Source organism: Passer montanus, unplaced genomic scaffold (assembly GCF_014805655.1).
Source record: "Passer montanus isolate IOZ18808 unplaced genomic scaffold, ASM1480565v1 scaffold7, whole genome shotgun sequence".
Lineage (NCBI taxonomy): Eukaryota > Metazoa > Chordata > Aves > Passeriformes > Passeridae > Passer > Passer montanus.
The window spans coordinates 339,241-357,069 of NW_024372147.1; the positions used below are offsets into that span (position 1 = coordinate 339,241).

Consider the following 17,829-nt stretch of genomic DNA (forward strand, 5'->3'; position numbering starts at 1 on the left):
CATGTAAAACACAGTTAAGGTTGAGCTATGTCGTGACACTAGAAAAAAAAAAAAAAAAGGGATATTGGGAATGTGTTTAGCTTACATTTTTACATTTTCCCGTCTTCATTGCAGTACTCTCGTATTTCATCCTCTGAAAACCAGCAGTCTAAAAATAGAAATCAAAGAAAGAAAAAGGTGGGGTTTTTTTTGATGTGGCGGGCAGAAAGATAGGTTTAAATCTGAAAATTACAAATGTATAACGTTGTAGAATATAAGTAACTGGAAAATAATATATACTGCACATTAAAAATTGTCAGTTATGTGTGTTATGATACCTAACAAAAAGTACTGCAGATACTGCTGAAACCCTTTTGTTTTCTATCACTTCTAATTGTATTGAGGCTTTTTCATCATTTTCCACCTGGCTGAAATGCTTTATGTCAACACTACAGTTACATCAGTCAAAGAAAGGACTTCATGTCCTCTTCATAACTGGAGTAATGGCCAGTTGGTTTGCATTGTTTTAAGTTTTTTTTTCTTTATAGAACATTAGCATTGATTTAAATTGATATAAAGATAAAAAAATATATATATTTTGAAGACATTTCAACTAAAACTTTTGCTCAGGATCACTAGTTTCTTGGTCCTGTAGTATGTGAGGCTTTCAGAATTTCCAGTTTCTCAGGGGCATTTTGTGATTTCCAAAGCTATTTTCATATTGCACTAAGGATTTATATCACATTTATTTGAGGAAGACACATTGCCAATTGTGGAAACAAAAGATGAGTGCTCATAAAACAAGTCCACCTGTTTTATTTTTCTTTACAACAGTAGAGAAAATCCATGTAGAGGATTTTGAAGTCCAGGAAGTTGCAAGTAGTTGGTAAATAAGAGAGGAAAATCTTACTATACTCTAGATATGAGCCCACATTCTATTTATCCTTATAATCCCGCAGGACACCCAAGCTGTTTTTCTCACAACTCTTTAAATATATTTCCAGGGGTAATGCATGGATGGTGAAGACAAGACCTGTGTGAGAAATATTACAAGAATTTTGATTGCCATCTGCAACCCTTTTGCAATCTTCATTAATTCATTGGGTGAGGGCAAGGGAAAAATTTAATTTTGTTTATTTTCCAAATTTAGACAAAGCAGATAATGCTTCTTAGGAACTAGTGCTGCAGAATAGTGTAAGGGATTTTGGAGAGCCATGTTAATGTTGTTTATGCTCTTGTCCCAATAACTAATAACAAGAGTGTGTTCCCAGTCTTAGAGTTATCATTGCATAAGAATGTCTCTAGTTAGCTAGTTTGATAGATGTATATAAATGTACAAGTGGACTTATTGAAGTCTTTATTGAAGCTATTCTACATCACATTCATTATTTTAATGCAACATTAATTAACACTTTTGCTGTCCACATTCATTCATTCAGTGTTAAAATGAAGGAAATAGTTAATCTATGGTTCATGTTTAGGTAGAACATCATATTTATTCATTGTACGTTTGATAAATTCTCCATTATCAAGATATAAAGAAAATCAAGAAACTATATTTAAAAACATAACTGCATTCATTGACAAGAGCTTTGTGAAAATGGAATATAAATTACTAACCTAAAGTACAAGAGTTAATTTGAATTCATTCCATTTCCATGATGAAAATATGGAGAAATATTTTTATTGAAATTATATAAAGTTAGTAAATAGATAATGGGTTTCCCTTGACTTGCAAGAAGTCAACCAGTCAGTTGAAAAACAACTTTATATTTTATTGAGTATCCTCTACATCTTCATTCACTTCAAAAATGTATTTTTCAAGGGCAATTACTTTTTTCTTCATTACATATGAACTGTGAATACTCTATGAGCTTTTTATAGTGTTATCAGTTCCTTGGTGTGTGTCTTGTTCAATCTGTACTAATTTTGACGGATATTCTTTTATACTATTGGGATAAAATCAGTTAGCCCTATTTCCTTCCCTTCCTGAAGGTCAACAGCAGCCTTGGCTTTTTTTTTGTCTTGATTTTGTTCATTGGAATGAATTACACATAAATTGATAGCGATTTTCAGCCTAAGAACACAAGTAAAACTAGAAATGTTAAAAGTATTTTATAGATCCAAGGAAAGGAAGACCAGCATATGAGAACATTGTTAGATTTGAATAGAGGCCAAATCTCTTCTCACATGGTTTTATTATCTAGTTATATGATCATCATTAAAACACAACAGTCCTAATATACGGGGAAAAAATAAAGTACGATTCACTGTGCACATGTAATCTAGAGATGTTAGTGATGGAACTTCATACCATATTGAAGTAACATGCAACTGTTTCTTTTAGACATAGCATTGTACATTATCTTTCATTTCTTTACTTCTAGGGTCTGAGGTGGTTGGCTTTGATGGGAAAAGTTGTCTAATTTACACATTAAATAAAAAACTCATTAATGCACTGAAAGATGTGATTTCTCTGAAGTTTAAGACAATGCAAAGTGATGGAATTCTCCTCCACAGAGAAGGACAAAATGGAGACCACATCACCCTGGAATTAACTAAAGGGAAGCTGTCCCTACTCATTAATTTAGGTAACAGCTATAGTCTCTAAAGTCTAATATAGTTACTAGGCATTACTTGACTAAAACTTCTTTTAAACTGTTAAGTGGATTTTAATGTATAAAGTATGATAAACTAGCAGTATATTTTTGAGTAATTATATTTTTGAATGAAATTAATAGTTTTTATTTTTCTTCTTTCAAGGTGATACTAAAACTCATCCTTCTAATGCCCAATTTAATATTACGCTGGGCAGCCTTTTGGATGATCAACACTGGCATTCTGTTCTCATTGAGCATTTTAACAATCAAGTAAACTTTACAGTGGATAAACACACTCATCATTTTCATGCAAAAGGAGAATTCAGTTATTTGGACCTTGATTATGAGGTGTGAAAATTACCTTTCCTTTATTACATTTATTACCTTTGTTATGCAAATGCACTGGAACAGCAAAGGAAACAGAACGCATGGAAGTTTGTAGTCCTTAAGACCTTGGGGATTTTCTGTCTGTTAAGAGAATGAATTAAAGAAAAAGAGATGTTCTTGGAGTACAAATCTTCCACTAGACTCAACTCAGTATTTTCAAAAGACCATTTTTTTCATCTCAGAATTCATTATTTTAATACCTTTGTTTTAATAGAGCTGCAAATGTGATAAAAAATATTGTAAACATAATGAATGAGACTCAATTCAATGCTATTATTTAATGAATATTAATGTTGTTAATATAAAACTTGATGAAATTGCAAGGTCAGCATTGTAGAAATATTTCTATCAAGACTTAAATCCCTGTTAGATCTGAAAATTATACTGTGAAAAAATCTTTCTTGCACAAATAGTAGATTCATGAAAAGTTGTAGATGTCATGTGCTGTGAAATTTTCCTGCCTGTGGTTAAAAATACCACTATTTCGCAGTTGTAATGTGATGACTGGATGCTTTATCTTTGCCCTATACTGTTTGTTGTATAAGACAATGAGTGATAAAGCAGAATGTCAGGAACCTGCAGACTTCTTTGTACTCATTCCAATTTTTAAGCATGTTGGAGTGGAATGTCATACTGTTCTGTGTCTGCATTATTCCATTTCAAAAATATCTGCTCAGAATTTCTGAATGTAAATCATAATATCAAGTTTGGAGGATCATACTAACTTAAAAAACAAAAGTGAGAGGGAAAATCAACTGGTTGAAACTGGTTTGTTTTAAAACAAATTTAAAAATTAAAAGGTTAATAATATGTACTGACCTTTTTTACAATATTTTCTAGAATAGCTTTGAAATATTTGAGCTCGAATGTTCACTTATAGTGTAATCCTATTTCTGATGGTGTAAAAGAGTTAAAACATAGACCAGAGCAGAACTAAGTTCACTCTTGTGGCAATGCTTTTCTAAAATAATTTACTGCTTTCTAGCAGCTTTTCCCTTAGGGCAGGGATGTATTTAGAATTATATTCTTGAATTTAGTAGCTCTCAATGGGTTTTTATTTTTGTTAAATCTTCCAATCTCTTTCTGAAACTAAGTAATTTTACAGCACCATACAAAGCAGCTGCACAGCCTAAGCATTTTGAAAGGGCAAATTGTGCCTCCTTTAGTTTGTTTCAAATCTGTCCTAGAATAATGTAATTTGATGCACTCTTGTTTTCTATTATAGTAGTTATGGTGTGCACAGACTGGAGAAGTTAGGCTCAAGTTTCTAATAAATTGTTGCTAATTGTCTTCTCCCTTTTTACACCATTTTGCATAGTCTCCTTTTACTTGGCCTTGTCCTTCTCTTTGGCTTCACAGCTGTAATGGACCCTGAAAACTGATTCAAGACAGATACATCAGAAGAAGAAAAAAAAAAAGCCAAAATGTCAGAATGATTTGCTGCATACATTTGGCTTTATATAGCCTAATTTTTTGTTAGCCTATTCTTATAATGTGTAGATGTTATACACAAGAAATAGCAGATTCATTATAGGCCAGTCTTTGACCTCTGCTCTTACAGTACAGCCAAATTCTTTCCTTCGAAAATTACTTAATAGTATTATTGATTTCTCTTCTCTTTCTAAGCTCAGCTTTGGAGGGATCCCAGTGCCTGGAAAATCAGGGACATTATCACGCAGGAACTTTCATGGGTGTTTTGAAAATATTTATTATAATGGAGTGAACATTATTGACCTGGCCAGGAGGCATAAATCTCAGATCTACATTGTGGTAAGAGATTTATAGTTAAGAAAGAATAAATAACTAAAACAGAGAAAAAGATTGCAACCACTTTCAAATCCAACCTATTAGCACACATTTCTAGTAAAATCTGTGTAAGGTAATGAAAGAAAAATAAAGTGATTACCAAGTTGGGCTACTTCTCATTTTGTGATGAGTAGACTCATCCTAGTAGAAAAGGCAGGATGCATTTTATTCTTGAGGTCTTTAGCTGATATTTAGCTACGTCTGATATCACAGTGTTGTGTGCTGTCTAGCTGGTTGACAAAAATCAATGAGTAACAAGATGCATCATAAGCCATCAAATCTTTGGCTTTGTAGCAGAGTAATAAGAATATGTGCCTGACTAATAAGAACACCAGTAATATGTTTAAAAAGTTCTTTATTGCTGAGAACCCTGATCCATTTTGTCCAGAATGTTATAATTTTGATAGATCAGTTCTGTTTTTCAATTTATACTGATCTTTTTTTCTGAAGACCTTTAGTTTAGGTTGGTGAGTTCAATGCATTTATTGTGACATGGCCAGGAGTCATATTACCCAAATTCCTACCTTTTAGAGAAACAGTTCCAATAACAAAACAAATGTCTTCTGTTTTTCACAAGTGTTTCTAGAAATTTTATTGAGTCCTTTGCTCTTGTTTTTGGGCTTTTTTCCCCCTAGTTTTTGGGTTTTTTTCCCCTAGTACAACAAGGGTCATCTCGGTTTGCAACCTGTACTTATTTAGTAGTAGGAAATGCAGAGGTGCTATAGAAATCAGCTCAGAATAATTAAAAATATATTAAATGCTTTCATAATCCAAATATTTTAACTTGGAATTCTGTTCAGAATATGAAGAATCAAATTTGGTCTCTGCCACAGAAGAAATGGATGAGAGGCATCTCTTTTCATGTGAAATTCACTTGAAATATTCAAAAATTATCTAAGCTTCTACCTCTGCATAGTATTCTGTCCATGATGCCCTTGAATACTGGGGAATGGGCAACTATAGTAGGCTCTGGGTGGACTAGTGGAAGGGGATCTATAAAATTATCTGTAATAGGAAATTTCATTACTTCCATGTCAAATGTTTTAAATTGTTGTGCTACTTTTAAAACTATTTAGGAGACATTTCATAATGTAAATAATATAGAAAGAATCTCTGTTACCATAGAATCCCTGTTAAATAGGCACTTTAGTGAAGGAATCTGCAAATGGCCAGCTTTTAGCATTTAACAAGGCTTTTATAATTTGATGAGTACCTTTTCACTGTGTCAGTTTAGCTGACTATTCATTTTTGTACAGCTGAGTTCATAAGACAAAGCTTTTACTTATTTATCTATTTTCCTTGAAGAAAATGAAAACCCATAAACTTTAATACTTTGCCACACCAAGGACTACTGAATATTTTTCTTATATTGATTTTAAAGCTACTTAATGTGTGGTCAAAGTTTTATGTATGCTCAAAAGTTCAAAACCTCTTAGTGTTGAACAGAAAATTGGTGCACTTTAAAATTCCAAATACACTAAACTTTAATTATCCTTTCTCCAGAACAAATTAGTTATAGTTCAAATGGTGTCAGCAAATCATTAGATCAGAGTGCACAGTTTATTACTATCAAGCACCATAAAGTGTTAACTAACTCTGACACCAGATGCAAAAATTCATTATTCCCATTCCAGATTTCTTATCTGCATCACTCAGTACAAGTACAGATGCAGGTTACCCTCAGAGTTTCTCAATGAATTCAGCCACAAATTTACCTAAGAAACAGTTATTGGAGAAGAAGGTAAGCACAAAACAAACACTAGGTGCATAAATCCAACTCATCATCTAGTCTATATAGGCCTGCTTGAAAACACATTCTCTCTTAAGTATGTGTTGTGCATGTGTAAGTATCAAGAATTTATATGTGGACTTTTTCTGTTTGTGAAAACAAATACTGGAGTACACATCTTCAATTGCATTAATTTGGATTTTTTTTTCTTAAATTTCATACTGTCTTAAACAATCAGTGCCAGCTCAACATTCCTCTCTGCATCCAAGCATTTAGACCGTGTATCTGTTTACCTGCAGTCAGTGGCATGGCATTTATTTGTCATTGAAGAATTTGTCAAGTCCCTAGTGCTTACTGAGGCTGAGCCAAACTAGGAACAAAGCAGATCTTTCTAACTCCTGAAGTAGCATTAAATCAGCTTCATAATTCAGGATCTTACACCACTCCCTCAAAGGTCCTTGCTGCTCTGTGCTGGCAGATGAGTCTACTCTGGTCAGACAACTATGTTAACATTTACCAAACTGATGATGTTCATTGTTGATTTTTAGACTAATACAACCAAGTACTATGTACCATGTTTTGAAACTCTGCAGTTTCCACGGAGAAATTCTCATGACTCTCCCTAATGCCATATTTGTTTTATTTATTTCTAGGGCAATATGTCCTTCTCATGTTTAGAGCCACAGGTGGTTCCTGTGACATTTCTGAGCTCCAGCAGTTTCCTGGCACTGCAAGGCACATCAGGGCAAGATGAAGTATTTGTCAGTTTTCAGTTTCGCACTTGGAACAAGGAAGGACTTCTATTATCCAGTAAACTGCAGTCTTCAGGTGGTTTCCTCTTATATCTGAGTGATGGGAGAGTCAAAATCAATCTTCATAAAACAGGAAGAGTACTGAGTGACATTGCTGCAGGTAAGAGAAATGAAGAAAAAAATTAAATTAAAGATTACATTAAAAGTTATTTACTTGCTTTCTTGGCTTATTTTCATGATTATTTTCTGTGCTACTGTGCTTTACTTGTGGGAATTTTATACCCAATTATTTCTAAATGCTTTCTTTTCTCACAAATATATCTATTCTTTTTTTTCGCCATGACTGAGCAGAAATTACTTGCAGTAATATAGACTGAAAAATTGAGTCCTTAGCTTAACATGCATATGGTATGTACAGCTCATGTGTATAACCCAGGAAATCTAAGCAGCTTTTTCAGTTGTGAAGTGTAAGAAATTTAGTCTCTTACTTTGTCAAGCTAAGTCATTATTTCACCATTTGTCTGTGCTTTCAAAAAGTAATTAGTAACAAAATTTTTATCAAGGTTTACATCACTGTAAATGAAATGTCTGTTATTTTTTAGAGTTCTCAATTGCAGAGTTATCCATTAATCTGAGACAGTGGATGCTCAATACCAGATTGTGTTTCAGAAAACCAGGGCAAGTTTGAGTCTATGATTAAAAAAAAAAAAAGGGAACTTGAGGAAAATGAATACCTGAGAGCTAATGGGTCACTTTTGTAGTTAAACACTGAATTGAGACTAGATCATCTACTTTTGATAGTGCACTGCTAGGCATTTCTCAGGATAAAACAGATTTTCAGAAAGCTAGTACCTAGTCTAGTCTTCTGATGAGTAATTTCACCCTGGCAAACAAATATGTCAAGACAAAAGGACGAAGCTACTATAGTGAATACACAGTCATGTTAGAGAGTATTCACTTGGGATTCTAAGCTTTAAGATTCCAGCTTTAACTTCCCTTCTGCCTGGCAGGAATGGGACTAAGTCTTTCACAAAGAGTCTCCTCAGTTTTTCTGAGTGCTGCTGGCGGTTGATGTGGGAACAGCAAGACTGTTGGCCCAGTCAGGAATCTCTGTCTTGCAGGAAATATGATAGCAGGACAGGAAAACATAATCTCCACCTTCAAAGGCTTTTTATAAAATTCTGGGGTCCAATAACATCCCCATGTAATAATATCATCACTTACATCTAGCAACTCTTCATCAGTATTGTACTATTCTCTGACATTGCATGTATCACAGCTACCTTAGAGATTTTCATTATTTATGCAAACCAATTGAATTTTGCCCTTTACTTGTAGATGGATTATATGATGTGATATGATATGATGAGTCCTAAGACAGGAAAAAAGACAATAGAGATTAGGTGGATAAAAGGGATTACAAGGAATATATGATATGAGGAAATTGATGCTGGGGTTGGAGTGGTTTCTGTATGGGCAAAGATGACCAGAGTCCACTAGCTGAAGGAATATATTCTAGACACAATGGTGAATTTGGATGCATAAAACACATTTTTGATATCCAAAACATGACTTGATCTTTGATTGATTTGACCCATACACAAACCTGTATTTTCCATTTCATATTCACAAAGCAGAATATTATCAGTGTAAAAGAAGCCAAGTTCCAGTTATGTAACAAAAAACAAGTGAGAAACCCCCAAACTAGTTATAATCAATAAAAAGATAAAATAACAATCAGCTGATCTAGATTGTTCTCAAAACTTCTTAGGCAATATAATGCAGAGGGAGCAAAGCAGAACAAAGCAGGACAAAGAAATAGCCGCAGGTTTTAAACATGAGATCTCCTTAATCTTTGTTCCATGCCCCTGTTTCTTTGATTGATTCCTTACTTTCAATCTTCTTAATAAATGAAAATTCCTTCCCTTCCTTGAGGAGGAAGGGGAAAGGGGAGGAAGGTGGGGGGGAAGGGAAGGGAAGGGAAGGGAAGGGAAGGGAAGGGAAGGGAAGGGAGAAAGGAAGGGAAGGGAAGGGAAGGGAAGGGAGAAAGAAACTGAAGTTCATTATGTTTCTGCAGGTGTATAATGAGTACAAGTAACAAGTGGAACAAGTAAACATGGAACAAGTAAAATTTTAAACTGTTGATTATTTTAACTCAGGAAAAGAATATAAGCCTCTAATGACCACAGATAATGTTGAAATTTGCATAAATACTTTGATCCTGTTCCTGTGGGTGTTAATAGGAATGGCCCTGGTACTTTTTATTTTCTAAAATAACTGATGCACAAAGAGTACCACTTTAATGGCAAGAGATTTCCTTAGGCTTACCATTTGAAAATGTCAATTTCTTAGTAAGAATGTCAGTGGTATGTAGTTATCAGTGATGAATTTAGTTTTTTAGGAGCTATTTCAGTTGCTGTTCAATTAAGTGATGTATTTTAAAGAAACTGTTGCCATACACTGTCATTTTAACAGACTGGCTGATGGTGGTGGCACTTTTAACAGCAGTAGGTAGACTTGCACATGGGACAATTTATTAAATTTCAAAGCTGCAACGCAATATGTAAAATAGTATAAACATCCCAAAATAAATCTTGACATTCTATGCTGAAACAGAATTTAATGTTCTCTTCCATTCATAAAGTCTAACAGGAGGAATTGTGTTTGTCTTTGTGAAGGCAAAAGCTGGAGCAAAATCATCTTATTCTCTTCTGACAAGGAATTTATCTAACAAAACCATATGGGAAACTTTTCCCTGAGTTTTTGAAGTGTTTGTTGTAGCAATCACTGAAGCAATTCAAGTCTCCATTTGGAGGTTGAGTAATTAAATTATGGATGGTTGGACAGAAGATTTGCTCCCCTACAGGCAAGGACTTACGACCTGACTTTCACATGCATTCTCTCTCTCTCTCACACACACACACACACACACACACAAAATATTTGATAATTAAATCTGTACATATTTCTTTTTGCACAAGTCTTAAATTAATTATCCTCTGCTTGTTAAGAATTTCTTTAACCATATAAAACTAAGGAGAATGGCACATCTTTTCATAACTAATTAAATTATAGTAAGTTCTATCTTTTTTTTGCAGAATGGCTGCTTAATATCTTTCATTTTTAGCCTCTGTTGCAAGTGGTACATCAAATATTCACAAAGACATAACACAGATTTAAAAAAAAAAAAGAGAAACTAAACACAAGTTAATTTGTTGTTTTGCATTATGAGACCAAATTGAATTACAGTATGTGAAAATGTTAGATCTTATTACTCAGTTTCTTCTGTGACCCTCTATTTCCATGCAGCTTTTAGTTAAGTGATGTCAATAATAATGGAATTTCATTGTTATACTTCAGATTAATCCATAAATTACTTCCTCTAGACTTTTTTTTTGTTTCTCACTGATCTCCTAATAATTTATATATACTGCATTTTATACATGTGTTCCTGAGGTCAGGTATCATTGTTCTGCAAGGCATCCCATAGACCTTGTTGCAAAATTTAGATTTAAAATGATGGAACTAATGAGAAAAAATGGACAGCTTGTTTTACAGCTACCTTATTAGGTACCAAAAATATTAATTGCTTTGTTTTTCCTGTTTGCTTGTGGTTAAGCATTTTTCTAACTCATAGTAGATCATCAGACAATATAAGTTTCAGATGGAATGTAGATGTTGGTAGTCCACTGGCTTCTTCCACTTAGATGTTTTACCACTCAGTGGCTCCATACAAGCAAACGTGAATTTAGTCAAGGTTCTCAATTCAAGGGCTAAAATGAACAGTTTTCTTCAGAGTGTCTTGTGATCCCCTGATGGCATTCCTTAGTTCTCAGACTTAATAAAAGGGAATTGTAGGAAGTCTTAACTTCAGCTACATGAACATTGTTGAATATCTCTAATCATGCCAACCACTAAGAAGATAAAATACCAAAATCATACAGTAGGTCAGCAAGGTGAATTACAATCAACAAACCAAAAAGTGTAAAATTCATATTATTAATTTTTCAGTAACCAAAACTTCTGATGGTCTGAAATACCATTCTTTATATGTTAGGACAGTCTCTTACCTACCTTCACAGTCAAATGTTGCAAGGTTTGGACTATGGTTTACCCACCAGAACAAGAAGATACTGAAGGAGGATTTTTACAAGGATAACTGCTTTTAATTCTTAGTTAATTCTTAACTAAGAATTAAAAGCAGTTATCCTTGTAAAAATTAAAATAAAGTGACAGAGTTTATTGCTGGGTTTAATATTTTCAGTAATGACACAAGTAGTGAGCTAAGTATATCCTCATCAAGTTTGCTGGTAACACCAACCTGAGTGGTGCAGTTGATTTGCTCCAGGGAAGGAAGGAAAGCAATCTTTGGTAGGCTTGAAGAATGGACCCATGTGAAGGTCATGAATCTCAACAAAGCCAAATGTGAGTTCCTGCACCTGGGTTTGAGTGCCCCCCAGTACAGGCTGGGGGAGGAAGGGATTACAAGCAGGCTTACCAAGAAGAATGTGGGGATGCTAGGAGATGAGACCCCATCTCAAGAACTCCTTTAAGCTGTAGGGTTCCCAGCACAAGAAAAACATGGCCCTACTAGAGGTAGACTGGAGTAAGGCCATGAAAATTATCAGAGGGCTGGAGCACCTCTCCACGAAGACAGGCTGAGAGAGTCGTTATTGTTCAGCCTGAAAAAAAACCCAAACTTTAGGGAGATCTTATTGTGGCCTTTCCATACTTAAGGCCTATGATGGAGATTTTTATTATTTTTTCCTCCAAGGATCTGCAGTGGCAGAACAAGAGGTAACAATTTTAAAGTGAAACTAGTTATATTTACATGTTCCACTCCTGGAAATGTTAAAGGTTATGTTATATGGCGGTCTTGGCAACCTGATCTAGTAAAAAAGTTCCTGCAAAGAGGGGCATTGATCAAACTGGTTTGTAAAGGTCACTTGCAGCCCAAAATGCTATATGATTACATGATTCTTTAAGTTCTAAAGGAAGAGATAATGTATTAAAGGGTTGTGACTGAGAAAAATTTCAATCACTTGAAGTACCCATGAGATGCTGGGGCTAAAGCAAAATGTTTAGGATTTCTCGTTACATGTTCCCTAAAGAATATGCTGATTGAAGTAAGGAAAAATTAGAGGAAAAGTATATGGGACTAATATTATCTTAAATATATTGGAGATATTATCTAGGTGAAATCTGAGTTTGCAATGTCTTTCTAGGGTTTAACTCTTCATTTTATTACAATCCTGTCTTTAGGTTGTGATAATCAACAATCTATGGATCCTAATTATGCTATAATTTAGCTATTTGAACCTTCTCATTTTTCTCTTTTTATTTCTTTTATTTCTGTTTGAATGAATCTCTTAACTCATGGACTGTTATTGCAGCATATACAACACATTCTAGTGAGGACTACATAAATACGTGAAATTTTGAGAGGAAAATCACAGATCACAAATCATAGGCACTCTGCAGTCAAGAAAATACTTTGCCTAATTTAAAGGTTGTATTCGTTGTTCTTCACTGAAAGAAGTACCTCTGTTCTGAAGAATACTCAAGAACATGATTGCTTTAAACACTTATTAAAGAAAATAAGGTGGTTACATGCTGCCCTGTGTAGAATTTATTCATGTATATAAGTGCTTTCCAGAATCAGGGCTATAGGTTTATTGCTTTGTGGCACCTTACATCTACACAGCCAGGGGTAATGTGGTCATGGCTAAACTCTCAGAATATTTTCCCACACATGTTCAGTAAAAAAATCAGCTGAAAGCAAAACCATCTTGTGACATTGAATGATGATTACTGAAACTTTTAACATCTACAGTATTTTGCTATTTTGCCATATTGTAATATAATGACCACTTTGTAACAGTGTAGTAAAAATATGTATTATGTGTAAAATACTGTATCCACCACCTCAATTATGTTTTATTTATAACCTCCTTGCATTGGGAGGATAGTCTTTGCAGTCATTATATTAAATTAATATATTACAGATAATTAGGCTACAACAATAGTACTACACCACTAAGAATTTTTCACTGAAGTAGCTTTATTTTTTATTTATCAAATGTGAAGCAAGGTTCTGTCTTCACAAAAGATGCTTGTTCTTATTAAGTTCTTTTTCATTTTACTATCACGTGGGGATTTTATGTATGCTATGACTGCTCTCTTGGTTCCTTCTCCTTTAAATTCTAAAACATTTAGATAGTATAATAATAGGTGGAAGTTCTTACTAAATTTTGGGGTTTTATTTTTCTTTCAGGTGCTGGATTAAATAACGGCCAATGGCATTCTCTATCTCTCTCTATCAAAAGGAATCGTATCAGTGTAAGAGTGGACAGTGATGTGACCTCATCTGCTCACACCTTCATACCTCTGCAGATTTATTCAGATGTTTTCTACTTTGGAGGTGAAATACTGTTGTTTGTTTATAAATGCACTATCCAACAGTTACACATCAATTTTTCCTGACATATCTAATCAAAATTATTTGGCTTTCTTCAAGTCTTCTTTGCCTAGCTTGGTTCAGGCACTGTTATGATGTTTTCAGTTTTCTTTTAATTTTACCATGTTGGGTAGAATAAATCACCACCTTAAATTCTTGGTCACTTTTTAGATTGTCACAACTTGTATTGTGTTCTGATAATTGAATATAGTCTGGCTGGCAATCAAACAGACACGCAAAAGTTTCTCTTGCTGCAGACTTATTGTTTTGCTAAATGAATATTTTGGAAAGTTTCCCACTGGAATGACTTCGAGTTTTCACCTTAAGTATATGGTTATCTGTGTAGATACCCTCTTTGTATGATAGACTTTTTTGTTGTTGTTTTGTTTGGGTTTTTTTTTTAGCCACAGTGGTATGTCTTTTCAACATTTGATGAATATAATTTGTTCCTAAAAACTTATATGTACATATGTCTTCATTTCTGTAGGAATATCAACAGTTATCTGTCAAAAATATATTATGTCATTAATGACATGTTACTGATGGAGTGGAACAGATTGTTCTGTTATTCATATAATTCTCCTGGGAATGGGCTGCACAGTAGCAATGATAAACATCACCTGAGTACATTGTTTGCCCAATGCTTCCTCTCTTTTAAACATTAATGGTTGTATTATTAAATTATTAATTATTTATTCTTAATTCTCAAATTTCTGAGAAAACTGAGAAGGTTATCTACAAAACACTAAATGAGTATGGACCCAATCATTGTCCACACATCAATTTCCTTGAAACAATAGGTTATAAATAAATTTCATGTTTACAGACATACTCTTAGTACAGTAACTGCTATATGAGCTTTCGCAGGAATTTTCACATGAAAGAGCTGGCATCTAGTCTAAAATACTCCTTGACTTCACTAATAATCAGCAAAATCAGAGAAAGATGCACAATATTAGTGTTGATTAATCCTCCTATGTTGGTTCAGGTTCCCAGACCTCTGATCAGGTGATTTTTACTGTGTTGGCACAGATGAACAGTTCACAAGGGATGTGGGGATTTACAAAAAGCAGCATATTCAATTAAGCTGTAAAAGGGCACTTCTTTTTGTGTTTTGCAGTGTGGAGAGAACAAAATAATTCCATACTGGAAGTACCAACTGCATATCCACCCCTCAGATTCTCTGATCTCAGCCTTATCACTAAAATCTGCAGCTCATGCAACTTATACAAAGTTAGGGAATTCTAGAAGTGTGTTTCTGAGTTTAGAAAATTCTTTATTAAATTTTTATCTTATATGCCACTGTCAAAGTGCAGACAATGCATATTTACTTTCATTCCAAGTTTATATGAATATTTACCATGTTGGTGCTGTTTGTTAAAATATGAGTATCAGCCTTTCAGGGGAGATGTCCTGGAGACATGGTGATTTGTTGACTTGTTTTAATGAATACAATTTATGTAGGAAATGTGTACGTTTAACTAGGAAAATGTGTAACAGACATGAAAATATCATAGTGTTATGTCAGCACAATTTCTAGTCATGCCATCATCAAGGATCTCTAATCTCTCTCAGTTCTTGTAATAAAAACTCACTGCAACTATAAGGGAAAATGAGATAATTTAATACTGCAATAAGCACATAATATAAATTTCATGATTAAAAGATTTCTTTTTATCTTTAATATCCAGTCTATTATTGTAAGGAAACACAATTTGATCAATGCTAATAGTATTTGTCTCTTCTTTAACAGAAGACAATTTTTGAAAAAGCGACACCAAGAAAAATATCTGAGACGCAATTTTGTGAAATAGCTATGCCAAAAAATTGTAAACTTTTCCTGCTTTCTCTTGTCTTTGTTTGTTTTTTGTTTGTCTGTTTGTTTATCTATTATTTATTTATTTAATCTCTACTGGAAGTATTTTGAACTCAAATGAGCATTGCGTTTTTCACCAGAAATGACAGAATTTATGTTACCATTCAGCTGTAGAATGCTGTAAAGCATGTAGTTAAACCTGTAATTCATTTGTCTAACTGTGTGTGGTGCTGAAAACTTACTGTGCTCTTATTTTTACTTTTGCAAGTCTACATAGCTGTTGTTCTTAAAGCAGCATGCCAAGTAGATCATAAACATTTGCCTTTAGAAACATGATAACAATTTTGAACAGTTTGGTTCCTGAGCAAATTTATATATGCTGCAAGTCTATTAACTTGTAGAATTTCAGTTTTAATGCATTTTCTAATCTATATTTCTCAAAAATATATCTATACAATTTATGTTGTTGCACACTAATTTGAATATATTTAGTAGTTTCCACTGTCATTTTCCTTTCCTGTATCATAAGCCTCTCCACTGTCTTTACAGGACTTCAGAAGTACTAATTAGCTTTGTGGAACAGAAAAGTGTCTTAAAACTCATTGCTTCCTAACATCCTAAAACAAGAAAGTCTTCAAATGCTGTGAACCAGCATGCGATATTGTTTTACTAAGATCAAAGGATGACCCTTGTGCATCACTGCAGAAACAATAATAGCCCTTGGAAGAAATACAAATAAAGCATTGTAGTGTAGTGTTTATCTGCCACTGGGAAAAACTGCTCAATATGTATGTTTTAAATCAAATCAGGATTAAAGCAATTTATTTACATATGTTTACTTATTTGACAATCAGTGAACAAGGCATTTCAGGACCAGTAAGACAATAGATAAACCATAATATTAAATTATTACAGAGTGTGTACATCCAGATGGTATGTAGTCTAAGCCTCAGTTCTAAACAAGTTGATTAGATCAAGATGTACTGGGATGTGACCACTCAAGCCTTGTACAGCTGCAAAGTACATAACTTATAACTTCTTGGGGTAAATAGTTCTGATATGGACCACTGTCACAGTAAAACCACTTGTTGCTTGTGTCTTATGCCCTATGATCCAAATTTGCAGGTTTATAGTTTTGTCCTTTGCCTCTTGTCTCATCACCATATACTGCTGGAAGTAGTTCTGCTCTATCTTCTCTGTGCCATGTTATCAGATAGCTTTGTCTTCTCTTCTTAAGACTGAGTAGGCCCACATCTCTCAGCCTCTGCTCATAACTGCATTCAGCTTCCAGCCATCTTGGAGGCCTCCTCTGGCCTCACTCTAGGACACTGATATCCTTCCTCCCCTGTACTGGGCAGCCCAGAACTACAGCACTCTTGATATGGACTCACAAGTGCCATGTAGCAGGAAGAACCACTTTCCAAGACTTGCTGACTATGCTCTTGGTAATACATCCCAAAATGGCATTACCCTTCTGTGCTGCAAGAGCACTTCCCCAGATCATATTCCACTTGATGGTCGCTAGGATCTCAGGCCTCTCTCTGGAATGTTATCCTCCAGTTCAGATTGTTGCATGGACTTGCTCCATCTCAGATAAAAAATCTTGATCTTGTTCTTAATGAATTTCATGGCAATCCTGTCCAGATCCCTTTGAGTTGCCGCCCTGCTCTCCAACATTTTTGTTCCTGCCTCTGGTTTGGTATCGGTCGCATGCTTGCTGAAAGTACATGCTGTCTCATCATCCAGGTCATTAATCAAGACACTATAGATGTCACTACTGATCTGTAAAGAATCTTCTGCTCAGTGCTCATCAGCTGGAATTTGCAGCAACAACTGCCTGCTTATCCCACCCATATGTATTGTGAGTCTGGTGATAGGGACACTATACAAAACTGTCAAGTCTTTGCTGAAGTCATGGTATCCAATGCTCAGTGCTCTCCCTGTATCTATACTGTTCATCACTTCAGCAAAGACAACAAAGACCTCAGTCAGGCATGATTAACCTTGAAGCTAAAGTTAGCCAATTAACTTCTTATCCTGTGCATGTTTAGAAACGGCTTTAAGAGGTTTTGCTCTGTGAATTTGCCAGGCACTGCAATAAGACTAATGGCCCTCTAATTTCTTGAAGATGGGTGTAACTTTGCCAATTATCAAGAAGTTCAGCATATTGCCAAGACCCTTTGAGGATTAAAATGTTAATGAATTCACAATGACAATGACAATCATTAAAATGGCATTGACCAGCTTCTGCAGCATGCTCAGGTACACCTTATTCCTTTACTGTGTTCCTTACCATGGATACT

The 17,829-nt window shown here is 34.5% G+C and overlaps 1 protein-coding gene across 1 annotated transcript in view; it reads left to right on the forward strand.

Moving 5' to 3' along the window:
• LOC120512088 (contactin-associated protein-like 4) overlaps positions 1-17,829 on the forward strand; it is a 199,951-nt gene that overhangs the window by 126,092 nt on the left and 56,030 nt on the right. Inside the window, exons 5-9 of the mRNA XM_039730013.1 lie at positions 2,367-2,570; positions 2,743-2,927; positions 4,593-4,736; positions 7,155-7,413; positions 13,528-13,674. Of these exons, the coding sequence (XP_039585947.1) occupies positions 2,367-2,570; positions 2,743-2,927; positions 4,593-4,736; positions 7,155-7,413; positions 13,528-13,674 (939 nt within the window). The remainder of the gene's footprint in view (positions 1-2,366; positions 2,571-2,742; positions 2,928-4,592; positions 4,737-7,154; positions 7,414-13,527; positions 13,675-17,829) is intronic.